Source organism: Trichechus manatus, unplaced genomic scaffold (genome assembly GCF_000243295.1).
Source record: "Trichechus manatus latirostris isolate Lorelei unplaced genomic scaffold, TriManLat1.0 scaffold00033, whole genome shotgun sequence".
NCBI classification, from domain to species: domain Eukaryota; kingdom Metazoa; phylum Chordata; class Mammalia; order Sirenia; family Trichechidae; genus Trichechus; species Trichechus manatus.
In genome coordinates this window covers 9,227,066-9,246,710 of record NW_004443969.1, presented here as the reverse complement: position 1 = coordinate 9,246,710, position 19,645 = coordinate 9,227,066, and the positions used below count along the sequence as shown (strand labels likewise).

The 19,645-nt window shown below is 34.0% G+C and overlaps 1 protein-coding gene across 2 annotated transcripts in view; it reads right to left on the bottom strand.

The window, feature by feature from the left end:
- The window catches only part of RAB3GAP1 (RAB3 GTPase activating protein catalytic subunit 1), a 95,617-nt gene that overhangs the window by 36,651 nt on the left and 39,321 nt on the right, over positions 1 to 19,645 (bottom strand). For both annotated transcript variants that reach the window (XM_004375087.2, XM_023730196.1), the window contains 7 exons: positions 17,295 to 17,373; positions 11,358 to 11,477; positions 10,130 to 10,295; positions 4,681 to 4,780; positions 2,012 to 2,093; positions 1,640 to 1,708; positions 119 to 192 (listed from right to left, as the gene is read on the bottom strand). In XM_004375087.2, coding sequence (XP_004375144.1) covers positions 119 to 192; positions 1,640 to 1,708; positions 2,012 to 2,093; positions 4,681 to 4,780; positions 10,130 to 10,295; positions 11,358 to 11,477; positions 17,295 to 17,373 — 690 coding nt within the window. The remainder of the gene's footprint in view (positions 1 to 118; positions 193 to 1,639; positions 1,709 to 2,011; positions 2,094 to 4,680; positions 4,781 to 10,129; positions 10,296 to 11,357; positions 11,478 to 17,294; positions 17,374 to 19,645) is intronic.

Below are 19,645 nucleotides of genomic sequence, written 5' to 3'. Positions count from 1 at the left end.
CACACAAACAGAAAAAATAATTATGGATATCTGAAACGCAGCATAAAGAGCATATTCAGTCTTCCTTATTTGGAAGATGAGCAGATTAGTGAAATTTCCGGAAAGGAATATATCTTACCTAGCAAACATTGAGGATTATCAGCTTTTCGGACTCTAACAGACCAATGGGGAGCTTGAATAGGATCCAAATCACTAAAATGTAAAACAATAAACATTCTAATTATGACAATCTACAAGATTCATGGACTTATCAAACTACAGTCTAATGAAAATATTATGTAGAGGGACAAGAAGACCATTTTGCCTCTCTTAAGCTACTGTTTTCCAGGTGTATAAGGCCATTTTGATAACTTAAAAAAAAAAAAAAACCCTTAAGAAATCATATTTCTTAGACAAAAAAAGCATAAAAGCAAAAACAAAATGATAAAAAAATACACACAAGAAGAGGCAATGTATACTGATAATGAGAGAATTAAGGGGCTCCGGTGGCTCGACGGTTAAGCACTTGGCTGCTGAAAGATCAGAGGTTTGAACCCACCAGCCACTCCACAGGAGGAAGGACCTGGCAATCTGCTCTTGTAAAGATTACAGCGTAGGAAACCTTATAGGGCAGTTCTACTCTGTCAATAGGGTCACTATAAGTCGGAATCAATTTCACAGTACACAACAACAAGAGAATTACCTTTTAAGAATAATAAAAAAGAAATAAGAAATGGCAATTATGCTTAATTATCTTAAACAACTTGTTTTTTATATTACTATCAATAAAGAAAAAGATTATGAAAATTTTACACAAGATCAAAATGCCCTATTTTATCAGTTAAATAGATTATGGTGTATACACCTAACAGAATTCTATGCAGCCATTTTAAAAATGACAAGAGAGATCTAAATTTATTGGCACAAAAGATGTAAAATGAGACATTAAATGAATAAAGCAAAATAAATAAATCTAAATTTTAAAAAATATATCCCAAAATACTAACTGGCTGTTTTTTATAGGTAGTCTTTGTTTTCTTATATATACCTGTCCAAATTTATCTAATTAATAAGAGCACTCATGTGACTTTTATTATCATCAATATCACAAATTTATTCTTACTATGAAAAGAAAATGTGCCCTATTTCTCATTGTTCTGTATCAAACATCAGAAGTAATTATGTAAATTACCTTCCTCTTTCTCCATATTCTTCCTAAACAATTCTTACTATAATTTTCAAGTTGTTTCCACTGCACAGGAGTATATGACATGGACGTTTTATTATTTACAACATTAAATGACCAAACATTATTCTAGTACATTCTGATGGCCATCATCTCTTCATAACCACTTCATGAAATGTTTCTGAACAGCTAAAAGGAGTTCAACAGAATTACACACTGAATCTCAAACTGCTTAGAGGTATCTTCTTTCCTAAAACCAAATTAAGATTCAGATTGTTCTGATTAAGGATTCACCTCCAAAGTCAGTAGCCTAAAATACATCTCTAATACATATTAATCTGCCTAAAAAGTGATCTTTAAAAATAGAAAAAAAAATCTTTTCAGCATCTGATGTAAAAAAAAAATTTGCTAACAACTAGGCAGTTTATTTAACTGACTTTTTGGATGTTAATATATTACTTTTAACATACTTACGAATAAACATCATTATCCACAATTATCCCTTCAGTCAGGTGAGGCCATGTCGTTGCTAAATGGAGTTCACTAAAATATACAAAACATAAAACCCAAAAGCTTTAAAACTGCATATATCCCCTGATCAATAATTACTTCTGTAAGGAACAATCAATAAATGGTAATATCAACTTTTTATGTATTATTTTAAAACCTCTTCTTAAATTACAGAGAAAAACACAGATGAACAGATTATCAGGTACAGGTCTCCACTTCCAGTACTACATTATTCCAGCAGACTACAGTATTATAAAGCATAGTAAAGGCAATTATCAATGTAAATTTAAGAAGTAAAATAACCTGATAATTCAAATAATAGATTGAAATTTTCACCTAATAGGATCTTCACAGGCACCAAATGGTAACTTGCCAAATTCCAGGCCTCCGACTTCTCCTCCGACAAGGGCATCTATATCTAAACAAAAGAAATATTTTTCTATTATTTGGTAGAACATAGAGAAGTAAGAATCTAATCTATTAAGGTTAAGCCCTTTGGGAGATTATAGCTTTAAAAATGCCTAAAATAAGAGCACACATCAGGTCCTACAAACTTCCTCAGAGAACATAATAAAAGGGACACACTTTTTCCCCCTATTTGCCCAGTGTTTCATTCAACCTATGCATTTTATATTTTAACCTTCTGAAATATTCCTTAAGCATTACTCAAGGAGAGAATATTACTCCTGTAATTTTTATTTGCATTTTTTAAAAGTGTGATTAATACTATCTAAATTAAGATTATCCAAGTATTATAAATTTAATCACCAACCTATGTATATCAGTTTTGTTGTCAATAAGTTATGAATAACAAATTTCTCATCATTAGTAAAATAATATTTTGGTTGAGATACATGGAAATATTTAAAGTTCAGTAAAGCATCTCCTCCACTATGAGTGGTGTCTGAGATTAGAGGAGAATTTAGAGGGTAAGTCACCTCCCTTAGTTAGATCCCTCCTGAAGAACTAACAAACACTTCCAAAAGACATCAGCAGGATTTATTTCTCTTTGAAATAATACAGATGGTTGTTTGTAGTTATTCATACTACACTGGGAATTCCTAAAATTAAAAATCTATTGTTGAGTTATGAACACTTACCAGATTTTCTAATATCATTTTTGACAATTATTTACACTCTAACTAAATTATTAAATTACTAATTTAATACAGCTCAATTACTTGATTCAGTAAATTTTCTTAAGTCAATTCATTCCATTTTGCAAGTAATAATAAAGATCATAATGACTAGCTTTATTACTAGATGTGAATTTTTTAAGAGTTCCTAAATTTATAAGCACAATTTTAGTACATTAGGAAGTTAATAATTATTACTAGAATATAACTAAAAGGAGGTTTTAACGGAATTAAAAGTTGAGAAACATTATGGAACAAAAAGAACATGGGATCTGTAGTCTGACTAGTGTTTGAATTCCAACGTTATCACTTGGTGACCAAGTTACTTTGGGTCAGTTACTTATGTTCTCTACAAAAGAAAAGATTGTAGTATCTGTCACATAGGTAAATGAGAATGAAATGAAACAGAATATAAAAATGCCAAGCACAGTGTCTGGCCCGTATTACATGTTCAGTCCCTTTCCCTTAATAAGAGAAAATGTTAAGAACTTATATGACACTCGATCTACTGGGGGAGAAGGTTAATATTTTTATCCCCATTTGGGAAAAAAAAATCGGCAACAGAACATTAACAAAGGCCTTACTGGCAAACAAAATTACAATGCTAAGATTCTGGCTCTTGGGCTTCTTAGGTCAACAGACCATAGCACCTTGGGAAATCTTTAAAACCGCTCAGTAACAGAGTAGACTTGGAAAAAAGGGAAACAAGGGTGGGAACTGAATCTCCTAACTTGAAGAAGACTGCAAACTGTCCAAGGGGTATAGTTGTCTAGAAACTACAATTACCAACGCACACATTTGAGTATTTCTTCTAATATAAATCTCAGACAAGCTTTTCTCTCCCTTTGCTGTAGTTTAAATGCAGTTCTTTTATTGTCCATTAGAGTTTCAAATTGTTCAGTGGTGTATAAAATAATAGTACTGTTAACCGCCAAAAGCTAAGGATGTACTACATTCATTTTAGCATTATCCCAAGTCTGATTTATTATTTTTGATCTTATAAATAACCAACTACCTGAAACGAAAATAAACAATAAAGAATAGTTATTTCGTTTACTTCTCTTTGAGCAAGTTAGACTAAAAAATGTTTTCAGGCTAGTAAAATCTAATTCTTTACCAGTTTGCATTACATTTTTTAACAGATGTGCTTAAGTACGATTACAGTTATATGTGAGAGAAAACACCCAAGAACCAAAACTTCACTTAATTAGACTATATGTCCATCAGATTGAGCTTCTTTAGAACTTAGGTAATGTCTTGTTTGTGTTTCTAGAGCAACCTGGCTTACTACAGGCTAACAACTGATTGTTGAATGAATAAATGCATCAGTGACTAGGCAGAGAACTGATTCTGACTACATTTTTATAAAATGTAAATTAAAGTAAAATATTCTACAGCTCCACCCATCAAAGGTGTGTCCTATATATGTTTTTTTTTTTTTTCCTTTTCTGCTTCTTTATTTACACTTATTCTTCAAATTCTACTCTCTATTAAGCTCTCTGTATGTTTGTTCTCACTTATGAGGGTGGCTTCTCTTATTATCTTCTAATGTCAGACAATTTAATCATTCACTACATACTAATTTACAGCGTATGATGTTCCACAGCAGGGGATTTTATAAGTAATATTAGCTTTCAAAGACACATTGTCAAATACAGAGTACTACTGTCTCTAGAACAATCTATAGAGCTTCTCATTTAAGAGAAAAAAGAAATCAAATGATAAAGGCAGTGAAATCATCAATATTTAAAATGAATTATAAATATTTCCAATTTAAAACATTTGATACAAGCTGTTAAGCAATTTTAGCTTCTGAATACATTTTCTATTTATATTCAGTAAGTTAAATAAAGCTCTAAATTATCTCACCTGGAGGTTGCTGAGGCCAAAAATATTGCTGCCAATCCTGAAGTACATAGGTAAATCGAATAGCAATACTAACTGGCGGCAATGGAGTTAAAGGACAACCCTAGAAAATAAACATATAGATAATACTATATAAATGCTGGTACTCTTGTTCTATATAAATTCAACATCAAAATTTCAAACTTACAGAATAGATAAAATACTACCTTCATGAAACCTGGCTTTTCATATCATGGTGTTAGATAATAGCACGCATTGGTAAAGTGTGATATTCTAGCCATTAAAAAGGAAAAACAAGTCACTGAGGTTATTAAAGTTAAATGTGCAGAATTTAGGAAATCATTTTTATGGGAGAAATTCTTACAGCCCAAAAGCTCAAGAGGTGAATCAGAGAAGAAAGAAGATCCTATGGAAGGAGTAGTGCTGGCAATTGTTAGACCTGCTTTTAAAACATGGAAATGTAAACTTTTTGAAGGAATCACCGTATATTCGTATGTGTATGTATGTGTACAGGGGGTTCCCACAAGTTTTGTGTACTGTGTCCACAAATGCTTTCATCTGATGAAAAGGCTGCATGGATAAAAAAATTTCTAAAAACAATGTCAGAGAACAAATTAACTTTTACTTTAAAATGAAAGTTGCTAACACTAAAGGGGATATTAAATTTTTATTACACAAAATGTTCTTCCAAAATATGTCAAGCAACTTTAATTAAACAAAGACAATTTCTCAATACTCACTTCACATATACTTAATATAAAAAAATGTGATTCACTTTGCAAATAAGGTAAAACTACTATAAAGTGTATGACTAAGTTTGAGATGATGTATTTTCTTTTTTTTAAATGAAAATAAACTCAAATTAAGGCAAGAATTCAAGCAGAATTTTAGATTACAACAAACAAATGATCCCTCATGCAAAACAGATTATATTAATGAGTCAGTGTACAACAGAAAACTTAGATGTCTTTAAATTCATTAAAAATCATAAAAATTAATACTATCATCCAAGCATCCTATAATCTCAGCTTCCCTTCATATTGCTTCACCTCCACTAATATGGACTAAAACTTGGATATATATAGGAATCACCTAGGGATCTTGGGAAAATACAGATTCAGAAGTATTCTGCATACCTAACAAGTTTCAATTTGTTGCTTATGCTGCTGGTCAGCAGACCATACTTTGAGTAGCAAAGGAATAAAAGACATTTAAATTAGCAGCAGCATCCATAAAAGTCACTACTAGCTTTATTGAACATAAACTCAATCTGAAGTCACAATATAAACTAACTGACAAAAAAAGGCTAATTCAATTTTGGGCTGCTATATACTGGGCAAGCAAGGTGGTCAGGATATATATACCAACATTGTAGTCAGGTTTAGGTATCAAATGAGGGTTTGCCAATAATTAAGATGCAAATGGTCTAGAAATCATAACAAGGTCACTTTAACACATAACCTCTGCTCCAGTCACATAGCCATGTAGATAAATATAGGAAGAGATAACCAAAAAAGAAATAGGTGAGATCAAATATGACATACACATCTTTGTAGACCGTAGAAAACATACAGAAAACTCAAAGTGATGAGTGGGGCAAATACCTGCAGGGCTTCAGGTGTGGAAGAAGGAAGTGAAGCCTAAAATTACAGACTTTGTATTAGATGGAACCAAAAGTATTCTACCCAGAGTAAGGGCACTGCAAGACTCTCTGCATAAGCCAGACACTGGGGCAGGCACGCCTACTTGGTACAAAGGCTTCACTGGAAGCTATGGGGTGGAGGAGTTATTGAGTGGGAAGAAAAACACCCACTGTCATGACCTGTAAGCAATCCAACGATTCTAAGACCAGATATGTAATACCCTCAACATTACCACAGAGCAAGAGGCTCCACACACTTTTTAAGATCTGGTTCTGAAGTATTCTAGCAGATGGGGAACAACCACAAAACTGCAAAATCACTACAGAGAATGGGAGACGAAGCTTAAAGTTTAAAATAGAGAACTCTCATTGAAAATTAGCCAGCAAACAAAAATTCCTCAAAGCATGAAGAAACGCAGTTCTAAAAGAGACAATCACTCAAATCAAGAATCAGAATATAAAGCCATGAAATATAAATAACTAAAAATGCTTAAACTGGAAAAGAAAAGAAACACCAGGGTATGAGAGAATTTTCAAATACTTAAAGGATTCTGGCGAAGATTTAGACTTAAATTCTATGTGACTCCAAAGGGTCCTTTTTTAATACTCAGATCTGTGTGAAAATGAAATAATCTGCCACGGAAGACTGAGTGCCCTGGAGCTCGTCAAACAGATGTTAAGAAGTCATTTTTCTAAAGATAGCTTTATAAAGGAGGTTCAAAGGAGACTCACATATTGGATAATTTTAACTACATAAAACCTTTAAAGTTACCCAAATCAGGTCTCCATAAGTCAATTCCTATCAAATCAAATTTGAGAGATGCTTCATATCTAGGAGACAGAGTTTTGTGAAAGTTATAACAGATGATGTGATAAACTAATTAAGAATATAGTTTTTTAAACTATAACCAGCAAAAGGTCAAAATCTAAGTCTGAATCCACAGATCCGTTTCAGAAAAAAGAAGTTGAGCTACACAGAGGAGTGACACAAAAAAATCCATGAAAATATGTGGGACAACTCGGAAACTTGGCATAATATAATTCATAAATTTATGTTCTACATCCTAGTTTGGTGAGCAGTGTCTGGGGTCTTAAAAGCTTGCCAGTGGCCATCTAAAATACAACTATTGGTCTCCACTCATCTGGAGTAAAAGAGAAAGAAACCAAAGACTCAGAAAAGAAACTAGTCTATAGGACTAACAATCTACAGGAACCACAACCTCATCTACCCTGAGACCAGAAGAACTAGATGGTGCCAAGCTACCACTATCAACTGTTCTAATTAGGGACACGATAGATGGATCCTGATAGAATGGGAGAAAAATGTGGAACAGAACTCAAATTATTAAAAAGTCCAGACTTACTGGACCAGTTGAGGCTGGAGGTGTCCCTGAGACAACTGTTCTGAGGTACTCTTTAAACTTCAAACGGAGACTATTCCCTAAGGTCACCATTTAGCTAAATAACAAATAGGCTCATAAAATAAAGAATACCACCCATGAGTACTGTTTTCTTTTAAAACCCTTTTGTAACTAACAGTACATATAAGTACCATGTACATTTTCTGTCTCTGGAGGCTTATCGGCAGGCATTAGCACCACTTTAATATGTGCTGCTGCAGGGGCTGGGGCTTTTGTATGTAACTACTTAAAAACCAGGAAATCGGTCGGTGCCACATTTAAGTGTTGACAGGCATCTGTATGAGGGTATGCATCCTGGAAGAGTGATTTTGTGAAACTTTTGTTGATTTTGGGCTTCTGTACTGCAAGGTAAGGTTTGTTAAGTACATTTACTATTTCCTATGTGTAAGCAGGAAGGTACGGTTTCCATGATTCGGTAATATTCGAGCAAATTAGTTATTACCAGACTCAAAACAGTGTAAGCACACATTCTTGATGTACTTTGTTCCTAATGGTACAGATAAGTGCTATTTTTATTTTTCGCCTCTCGGCATTCTAAACAGCGAGATAAGGCTCGCAAGTTTATTTATTATTTTGTGTGTTGTTGGAAAGGTGCCGTTTCCAGGATCAGGTAATATTCAAGTGAATAAGTTATTTTATGGCTCAAAGCAGAGTAAGCATGCGTTCTTGATGTACTTTGTTCCTGTGTTACAGACAAGTGCCATTTTTATTTTTTATCTCTAGGCATTCTAAACAGAGACATACGGCTTATAAGTTTATTATTTCTCGGTGTTGTTGGGAAGGTGCATTTTCCAGGATGAGGCAATATTCAAGTAAATAAGTCATTTTATGGCTCATAGTAGTGTAAGCAAAGTAAGTCAAAGCAGTGTATGGGGGTAGGTGTGACCAACTTCATGACCACTCTTATTAGACAGCTTAGTGTGGCCCAGGAAACCAAAAACAGAGGAAGACCCTCCTATCTCGTGAGGAACAAGCAAGGAGCCAGCGAGGTGCCAGATGATGTCCAGCTTATACAGGTTGGAAAGCATTTACCTGTCAAGTCAACCAGAAGGTGATGCAGAGAATGCAGCACTAAGAAGCAGCAGACTCGAACAATCACGTGCAGCAAGTGCAAGGTACCTTTATGTGTTACCCCATGTTTTCAAAGTTTTCATTCAAAGTAAAACTGCTGAGAAAAAAAGATTGTTTTTCCTGTCTCATTCCAAATAACCTACCACTGGAGTCCACAGGGACATATGTGTTCCACATAATATTTATAAAAATCCTTAACACATAACAAAAATTACCAATGCTCAATGATTCAGCATGCATTCAACTGGTGAAAAAACATGATATCATCAAAAATCTACAAACATAAAATAATTCAGTGATGAATGGTAAACATTTCCTCTAAAGCAAAGATGAGATGGCAAAGTGGCAGATTACTGGAATGAAACAAACCAGACAGAAATAACGAGAATGCTGACAGACTGAAAAATGTAACCAACGTCACTGAACAATTTGTGTAGAAAATTGTTAAATGGTAATTTGCTGCATAAACTTTCACCAAAACCACAATATTTTTTTTAAAAATCCATGAAAATAATCTTTATTAACTTTTTTAAAGAAGGAATAGAGTATTAGTATTTGCATCTGACCAAAAATTTTAGCTAAAATATTTAAGTATTATTTAAGACTTCTGGTTACAGGAAAGGAAAATGAACAGAGGAACAGAGTAGAAATTGACACCTAACTTCCTTTTTCAAAAATTTCCCATAACACCAAATGCAGAATTAAACTGTATTTAAGTCATTTCAGAGTCTAGAAAGTTTTAAAAAATATATGACATATATACATGAAATGCTCTAAAATATGTTTCTGTGATTTTTTTTTAATGACAATAATCACAAGAAACTGTTAACAATAGCTATTTTGAGGAAAGGGACTGAAGAATAAAGCGTTTACTTAAATTGCCTAGCCCGGTACATGCATCACTTTTTTCTCCCTCTTTTTTAAATGTCAACCACATTTATACTCCTATCACTACACTATTTTAGGGCCTCAAAACTGAAAATATATTTTTATGAAATTAAGTTCCTCGAGAAGCTCATAGCCAAAGCCTCAAAGAAGCCTACTAATCTGGGGAGGCTAGCAAAATTTACAGTACAATAAGTAGAAAGAAAGACACACCATAGCAGATAAATACTAACAGACTGAACAAACAAACAAAAAAAGTTTAATTATTTGTTTCTTTAACACTGTGCACTAAAAACCTAGTTGGATATTTTCTTTAAACATACATTGTAGTTTATATAGTCAATTACATCTTTCTTATAAGTTATTACAATATTGGTATTACAGCGAAACATCTATATGCTAAATAAGACTGACAATATCCATGCCAACTTACAATCTTTGATTTGAAGATATCCAGCAGACCTGACAAGTGAGTGTACTGATTTGGCACTTTTCGAAGATGAACCATTTCAAAATCAGTTCGGACACCAGGGCCCTGACACTCGCCCACATACATTCTCCGCCATTTGTGATGTATTTGCACGAAGAGTGGCACCTGACTGCAAGATATGATAAAATAAGAACAGGCTTCAGGGTCATTCATTAAATAGTGAACAATTCCCAATTCTCAGAATTTTCCAGCATTTCACTATTTTATTGATAAATTTTTTAATCTCAAATACTTAAAAGCAGTAAACAAGAAACTATCCCAAAAAAACAGATTTATAACGTAGCCACTCCTGGTGACTTGTCTCCTTATTACACTAATTAGCTAAAAAAAAGATCATCTAGTGACTAATTAGCCAGAAAATCATCTGTTTAAAAATGGTTAAAAGTGATAAAATAGCAGAATTAAAAATTTTCTTGAATAAAAGTGATCATATTCCATTAGTCTTGCAAAAGTGATACTAAAACCTGATTCACAGGTATTAAATAATTCAAATAATATTTTTATTTTATCATATGAAGATACAAATACTTTCCCCTAAGCTAATAATGCTACATTAGTAACACCCTAAATGATTCCTTAAAAAAAAAAAGCCCGAATTATTCACTTGATACTCTATAAAGCACAAATTAGTTTATACAAAAAATTAATTAACAATTATTTCCCCAGTAAGTTTACATTTAGTATTTCTTACTCTATTTGATATGCAAATGAAATATTTATCAAAATAGCAGAATAGTGATTAAACAGATTTCATTTTCTTAAATATTTCCATTTTAGAACAGGAACTGCCATACCAAATACCTAAAAATAGCTTTCTAAACAGATTTATTGCAAACCATATCTAAAAGTGCTAAAATTTAAACATTTTAAAATTATATTTTACAACAAAATTTAAGTAAACTAAACTTTCGAAAACAAAGCACAATAAGTAATACAATTTATTCCTCATCTCAAATATATACTGAATATTTTAATAAATTTTCCTTTAGAAATGCCTCCATAATGTTTTACTTTTATCCTTAAATACAAAATTTCAGTACAATAAAATATACAAGGACATGTATTAAAGTCCTAATAGTAATTTAAAAAAAAACAGTAATCATTTTCCTTCATAAATTATTAAAAATAATTTTTAACCTTATTGTTTATATTTTTAAAAATGTCTACCTACCAGCCAGTGTTTCCCAAAGCAATAGAAACAGAACTCAGAAGAAGACTGCACTTAGATTCACTGAGAACAGCGTCGCTATTTGCAGCAGGAGCAATCACCACAAATTCACGCAGTCCATACCTCAAAAAAAAAAAAAAAAGAATTACTGAATTACTGCCATTAAACAGGGAAACACTTCAGAATACAAAAATTCATTATTTGAAAAAAATGAAAAAATTTCCCTATAGGATATTTAACAAGGTAGGTCTGAACTACAAACGTGTCTGTTAATGACAAATGAGCCAATAACAATGTGAATTTCCTATTTCGAGGATCACTTCTATCATTCCCCTATCATCTCACCTCTATTTTTTACAGACTAGAAGCAATTTGCTGAAATGACGAGAGAATATTAAATAATTTCCTTTAAAATTTAAGTTTCCAACAGATAAAAGTTGGACTTCATCAAAATTAAAATCTTTTGTACACCAAAGGATATTATCAAGAAAGTGAAATGACAACCTACAGAATGGAAGAAAATATTTGTGAACTATATATCTGATAAGGGTTTAATATCCAGAATATATAAAGAACTCCTACAACTCAACAACAAAAAGACAAACAACCCAATTTAAAAATAGGCAAAGGACTTAAACAGAAATTTCTCCAAAGAAAATATGCAAAATGGCCAATAAGCACATGAAAAGGTGTGCAACATTATTAGTCATTAGGGAAATGCAAATCAAAACCACAATGAGATATCACTTTACTCTCACTGGGATAGCTATTACTAAAAAGGAAAATAACAAGTATTGTAGAGGATATGGAGGAATTGGAACTCTTGCTCATTACTGGTGGGAATGTAAAATGGTACAACTGCTATATAAAACAGTTTGGCAGTTCTTCAAACAATTAAACATATAATTACCATATATCTCAGCAATTCCACTCCTAGGTATCTACCCAAAAGAACTGAAAGCAGAGACTCAAACACAGACTTGTATGTCAATGTTCACATCAATATTATCCACAATAGCCAAAGATAGGAACAACCCAAATATTCGTCAACAGATGAACAGATAAACAAAATGTGGTATATCCATACAATGGAATATTATTCAGCAATAAAAACAAATGAAGTTCTAATACATGCGTCAGATAAAAGTCAAATACAAAAGTATAAATTCTGTATGATTCCATTTACATAAACTATCTAGAATAGGTAAGGGCAAACACAAAAATGGTTAAAATAGCAAATTTTGTTACATATATTTTACAATAAATTTTTTTTTTGAATTCAAATTTCCAAAATAAAAGAAAGCAAGCACTGAAATCAAGCTTTAATTAAATAATCATGTTAAGTCAGCCTGTGGAAAGATAAAGTTCTTCGACAGATTCCCTACATTGCAGGAAAATAATTATGAGCTAGATGTTCTTATGCTGTGTAACAGAACGCTGTTTACTAAGTATCCTAATTAAGAAATTCTTGTATTCTTTTACTCAATAACACATACTAGATAAAAGTCATAAAATTATCAGAAAAAAGGTTACTACTGATATAACTATCTTATAATAATGAAAACTTCTCCTTTACTTCTCAAGTACTTTAAAGTCTCACATTTGCAGTCAAACTTTACAAACATGTAAGGTAAAGTTGGCAACCATGCCTACTGAAAATCCCTCTACGAGCCACTCCTCAATGTATTTGTATTAAATAATTTAAAAAAGAAATAACTTACAAAAGGTCTTACCTGTTTGACTAATTTATTTTAATCTCTCGGTATGTAAATAGTTACAAATACTTATTTTTATTTCTCAAGAAATCTCTCCCAAATAGCAATAAATAAAGATTAAAAAAAGTCTAATCCATAATGTTTACTGCTTAGATGGCAATTACTTCTCATTTCATCTCCTCACCTGGCCTCCACCCTCCTACCCCTGAAATAAAAATTGGTTACGTACAGGCAGCATCAAATACTGGAAAGAACCCAGAGCTGTGAATTTTAAGCTCTGGAGGTTCTTAAAATAGTTTTTGTTTTTGTTTTTTTTAAATGTCCAAGGAAGAAACAACACAAAACGGGTGAACATACCCTCTCGTCATCCCCCACAGCAGAATGAAACCAACCGTCAACAGTTTCTTGGGTATTCTTCTAGAAATATTCTATCTTTCCTTGTTCACACTCTATTCCCAAATAAGATAACTATACTATATACCCAGATACCAAAGCTCTTCTCATCCTTTGCCATTCCCATCTCTACTGCTATACTCCAGGCTTGCCAAATTATAGGCAGCTTTCAGGTTCATTCGGGCATTCTCATCTCTACTAATGCCATTCCTTTTGCCTTGAATATCTTTTTACCTGACTTCATCTAGCTTATACTCACTTGTCTTCCAGAATTCAGGTGAGGTTATCACCTCCTTTGAAAACATTTTCCTGACCTATTCGGTCTACAGGAGCCCTGGTTGAGCAGTGGTTAAGCACATGGTTGATAGCCGAAAGGTCAGCTGTTCAAACCTACCAGCCACTCCGTGAGAGAAAGACATGGCAGTTAGCTCCCATAAAGATTACAGCATTGGAAACCCTATGGGGCAGTTCTACTCTGTCCTATAGGGTCGCTATGAGTCCGAATTGACTCAATAGCAATGGGTTAATCTGTCTGCATCAGTTTACATCAAACCCTGTGCTGCCCTCTATGAGAACATTTATCACACAGTGCTGAAATTGTCTGTAAAAGGCGGAAGTAAGAACGCAAAGTGACACTAAGAAATCCAGGGGATTATCCGCTCTGGAGACAGGCCCCGACAGCTATGGACTGGGGACTGGGGACTGGGATTTTACTAAAAACCTGTTAGTGTGACTCATAGAAATGTCTGCAAAAGTGATTCTTCCTCTAGTTCAGCATCATTAAGTTTAGGAATATACTCAGACCATGCTGTGACAAACTGGGGAGGCTAAGTGATGGAAGAAAAGTCTGTTTATGTCTGAGAACACCACGTATTTTAGCATAGCAGTTATAATATGAATTATATCATTCTGAGAATGATGAGGTATACCCAGCCCAGGAAAGGTGGTCTCTGGCATATTACCTGGCTAATATATGTCCAAGAATCCCCCAGTCTCATAATAAATATAAATATGGCTACACCTGGAAACTGCTTACAGAAGCATAATATCAGTCAAATATTATTATCGGCAAATGTGTACTTGCTTATGAAGCACTTGGACTAGGGAGCTGCATGTCTTTTAGATGGTGTTGCCAATCTCTCTACTATGTATCCTAAGTGAACCAGCTTCCTTCTATATCCTTTAGATTTATTCAAGTATTGTCTGTACAAGGGTTTTGCATCAATCCAAATCAGTTCAGAGGTTGTAATATTTTGAATGGCCACTCAGGAATACAGGTATGCATGAGGCAAGGAAGTGGAAGATTTCTGCTTAACGCCTGGACTCTATAAGGGACCACTGCCCCGATAAAATGAGAACGGAAGGCCCAAGTAGTTTCAATGGCAAATTCTACTAAACATTTAATGAACACCACTGTTACACAATCTCTCCCAGAAAACAGGAGAAAACACATGCCAACTCACTTTATAAGACCGGTTTTACTGTGATACCAAAATCAGACAAAGAAAGTGTAAGAAAAGTACAGATTAACATCCCTAAGGAACACAAATGCTAAAGTCCTCAACAAAGTATCACCATATCAAATCCAGGATGTGTGTGTGTGTAAATTACATCATAAATGAGCGGGGTTTGTTCTGGTTAAACATCCAAAAATCAATCAATATAATCCACCATATTAAAACTATAAAGAAAAAATACTGAACAATCTTATCAGTTGAAGCAGAAAGAGCATGACAAAATTCAACAACCATTTATGATAAAAACTCTCAACAAAATTCAAAATGATAAAAATAGGTAAACGACACCATTAAAAAGTACACAAGAAAAAAAAACTGTTGGTAATCACTATGACGTAACATATAGAATTTTGAAACAACAGCAAAGATAACCAAAAAGTATATGTGTGGGTGTCTTAGTTACCTAGTGCTGCTATGTAACAGAAATACCACAAGAGGATGGCTTTGGAAAACAGAAGTTTATTCTCTCACAGTTTAGGAGGCTAGACGTCCAAATGCAGGGCGCCAGCTCTAGGGGAAGGTCTTTGTTACCAATCTTCCCCTGGGTCTAGCAGTTTACGCTCAGCGCAGGGACCTCAAGTCCAAAGGATGTGCTCCACTCCTGGCTCTTCCTGCTTAGTGGTAATGAGGTCCCTCCCCTCTCTGCTGGCTTCTCTCTTTTACATCTCTAAAGAGGATGACTGAAGATTCAACATAATCCTGTAGACTGTGTCCTGCCTTCTTAACATAACTGCCTCTAATCCTGCCTCATTAACATCAGAGAGGTTAGGATTGCTAACACATAGGATTATCAGATCACAAAAAGGAGGATAACCACACAATACTGAGAATCACGCTTAGCCAAGTAGACACACATATTTGGGGGACACAATTCAATCCATGATAATGGGTATATATATATGAATGAAGCCATATGTGTGTATAGTATGTATATATGTGTGTATATGTAGGTGTATGCATATGTATATATGTACATCTGTGACGGTACGCACATATATTTATATAGAATAAAGCACTTGGGGGCACAGTTACAGATACTTAGACATAAACACCTCACAGGACTGAATTTCTGGGTTTGAAGGACTAAAACCATAGTCTCATGGGACATCTTGGTCAACTGGCATAATACAGTTCGTAATATAGCTCATAAAGTTATGTTCCACATCCTGGTTTAGTAAGTAGTATCTTAAAGCTTGCAAGCGGCCATCTAAAATAAAACTATTGATCTCTACTCGTCTGGAGCAAAAGAGAAAGAAGGAAACCAAAGACTTGAAGAAGAAACTAGTCGACAGGACAAACAGTTTACACAAACCACAACCTCATCTACCCTGTGACCAAGATGGTGACTGGCTACCACTACCAACTGTTCTAATCAGGGCCACAACAGATGGACCCTGATAAAATGGGAGAAAAATGTAGAATAGAACCTCATATTCCTTTAAAAAAAAAAACAGACCTACTGGATTGGCTGAAACTGGAGGACTCCCTGAGACTACTGCCTTGAGATATTCTTCCAACCTTGAACTGAAACTAACCCGTGATGTCACCTTGTAGCTAAATAACAAATTGGCTCAAAAAATAATGAATATCACCCGTAAGTACTGTGCTCCTTTAAAAAATCACCTATATGAGACCAAACAGTCAACAATTACTTTAAAACAAAGATCAGAATGCAAAGGGACAGGAAAACAAGATTAATGGAAACGGAACAACCTGAACAGAAATAAGAATGTTCACGCATTGTGAAGACTGTAACCCATGTTACTGAACAACATGTACAAATTATTGAACGGGAACTTAAACTGCTGTGTAAACCTTCACTGAAAACACAATAAAATATTATTTTTTGAAAAATGATAAAAATAAAATTTTTTTTTAAAAAATAGATGAGAACTTTCTTAATAAGGGGCATCTACAAGTAAGTAAGAGGATGCCCACATGACTAGCCTACAATAAAATGCCTGGGCAATGATCCTCTAACAAGCTCCCCTGGGTAGATAACATTCCACATGTATTGTCACAACTTGTTGCTGGGGGAGTTACGTGGGTCCTATGAGACTCCTCTGGGGAAGAACTCCTGGAAGCTTGCACTGGTTTCTTCTGTACTTCATCCTATGCACCTTTTCCCTTTGTTGATTTTGCTTTGTATCCTTTCACTGGAAGAAATCTTAGCCATAAGACTACATGCTGAATCCTGTGAATCCTCCTGGCAAATCACTGAACCTGGGGTGTGTGTGTGCGCGTGTGTATGTGTTGATCTTGGCCCCTGCTCAAAATACATACTAAGAAGATACCTGAGTAAAATGTATACATACCATCTTACCAGGCAATGCGCTCTTGGAGGAAAGTCATTGTTCATGCACAGCAAATCTTGCATAGATTGTGGAATAACATCTATAAAAAACATTTGATAATGAAAAAGTTAGTATATTCATTCTAAGACAGATTTTATAATAAGCTTTAAGGAAACATATATTTTGATAGCCCATGTAGTTTTTCAATTGTTTAAAAATTTATATGTAGGGCTAGCTTTGAGATTTTAGGGGGTGGAAGGTCTCTCTTTTTTTAAGAAAGTCTATAAACAGACATACCATTACTTGTTGTTAGGTGCCTTCCAGTCGATTTTGACTCATAACAACCTCATGTGACAGAATAAAACTGTCTCATAGGGTTTTCTAAGTTGTAATCTTTATGGGAGCAGATCACCAGGTCTTTCTCCCATGGAGTGGCTGGATGGATGTGAACTGCCAGCCTTTGATTAGCAGCTAAGGGCTTAAAACCATTGTGCTATATTTTTAATATTTTTCTTTCTTCTAAGTCACGACTCAAAATTCCTCCTCATTCTTACTAGAAAAAAAAAAGTTTTTTTTCAATTTATTATTCTTGGCCTACCTTTGTCTCTACTTTTCTTCAAAATTCTACTTAGAGGTCTGCAACTCCATATCTCCTACCACGGGTAGCCTTTTCTGGCCCCCTTGGTACCCTAAATGTTCTTGCAAAACCTCTGCCCTGCTTCCTACTTCTAACCCACATATCTGTCAGCATTTGAATTCATGTCCACAGCAAGATTGTAACATCAGTGATCATTACTGATATTTAAAATGAATAATAAATTCACACCATAATGTAATAGCTATTCATAAAAAGAGTTCCTTTTGCTCTATAGCTACAATTGATTAGCAAATCTATATTCTATTAATTTGCTAAAAGAGTAAACGGGAGAACACTAAGAACTTGACTCTACTTGACTAAAAACAATAAGCAACTCTAACTAAATAAAAGATCAGTGCTCAGTCTTCTGATCTCTGATGACAGTTTTAACAAAACATGTACCTCCAAAGTAGCAAATGTATATTCTATTAATTTGCTAAAAGAGTAAATGGGAGAACACTAAGAACTTGACTCTCTACCTGACTAAAAACAATAAGCAACTCCAACTAAACAAAAGATCGGTGCTCAAATCTTCTGATCTCTGATGACAGTTTTAACAAAACATGTACCTCCAAAGTAACTGAGTTGACAGTTTGCACGTAACTGCCACCATTAGCTACAGCTTCAATCACAACAAAATTTAAAAAACAAAACAAAAAAAGCTTTACAGTACAAACACCCATGCACAATAATTCCATACCTATCTTAAACTCATTGATCTTCTCTTATACCTCAGTCCCTTTCATCTGTTTATCTCAGAAACACTGATTCTAAGCAGTAGTCCCACTCTTATTTTTAAATCTTCTTGAGGAAAGAACTTATTAATACAAAAGCTTTTCCTTGATGTATGATCTTTTCTGAAATTAACAGCATTGAAAATTTCTCTCTTGAAATGTTCTCTCTGGACTCAGAATGTTGAGCCTGGAAATTCCAGGACTATATCAGATTTCCCACCAACTGCATACATTACCCTTTCCCCTTACTCCTAAGATACACATATTTACATTCTGGTTTAGCTATTTTATTTTTCGATATAATTATTTTAAACATGTGTGCAAATGGTCAATGTTATCTGTGCTAGTTTATGAATCTCACGGCACATGCTATTTGTTTTGTTTGTAAGAAGAATACATATAATAGAAAAGGTAATATAATTTTATTTCCATACAAGACACAAATATTTCTGTCTCTAGCTTACAAGTGCTAATCTATCTTTTTTTTTTTATTTTTACTGTACTTTAGATGAAGGTTTACAGAACAAACAGTTTCTCATTAAACAGTCAGTACACATCATTTTATGACATTGGTTAACAACCCCATGACATGTCAACACTCTCCCTTCTCAACCTTGGAGGACCTTTTGTTCGGTGAAAATATACATGGCCAAAGTTACACCATTTCAAAACTTTCTACGTGTACAATTTAGCGACATCGATTTTCATTCTTTCAGTTGTGCTGCTATTCGCACTATCCTTTTCCAAATTATTCCATCACCATTATCTTCAACTCACTGCCCCCTAGGCTTCCCATCAAACCTTCTGAGTTGCTGTTTGTCAATTTGATCTCACATAGATAATTCTTTTTTTTTTTTTTTGGACCTTAGATGAAGGTTTGCAGAACAAATAGTTTCTCATTAAACAGTTAGTACACATATTGCCCTAGGACCATGGCTAACAACCCCACGACATGTCAACACTGTCCCTTCTCAACCTTGGGTTCCCTATCACCAGCCTTC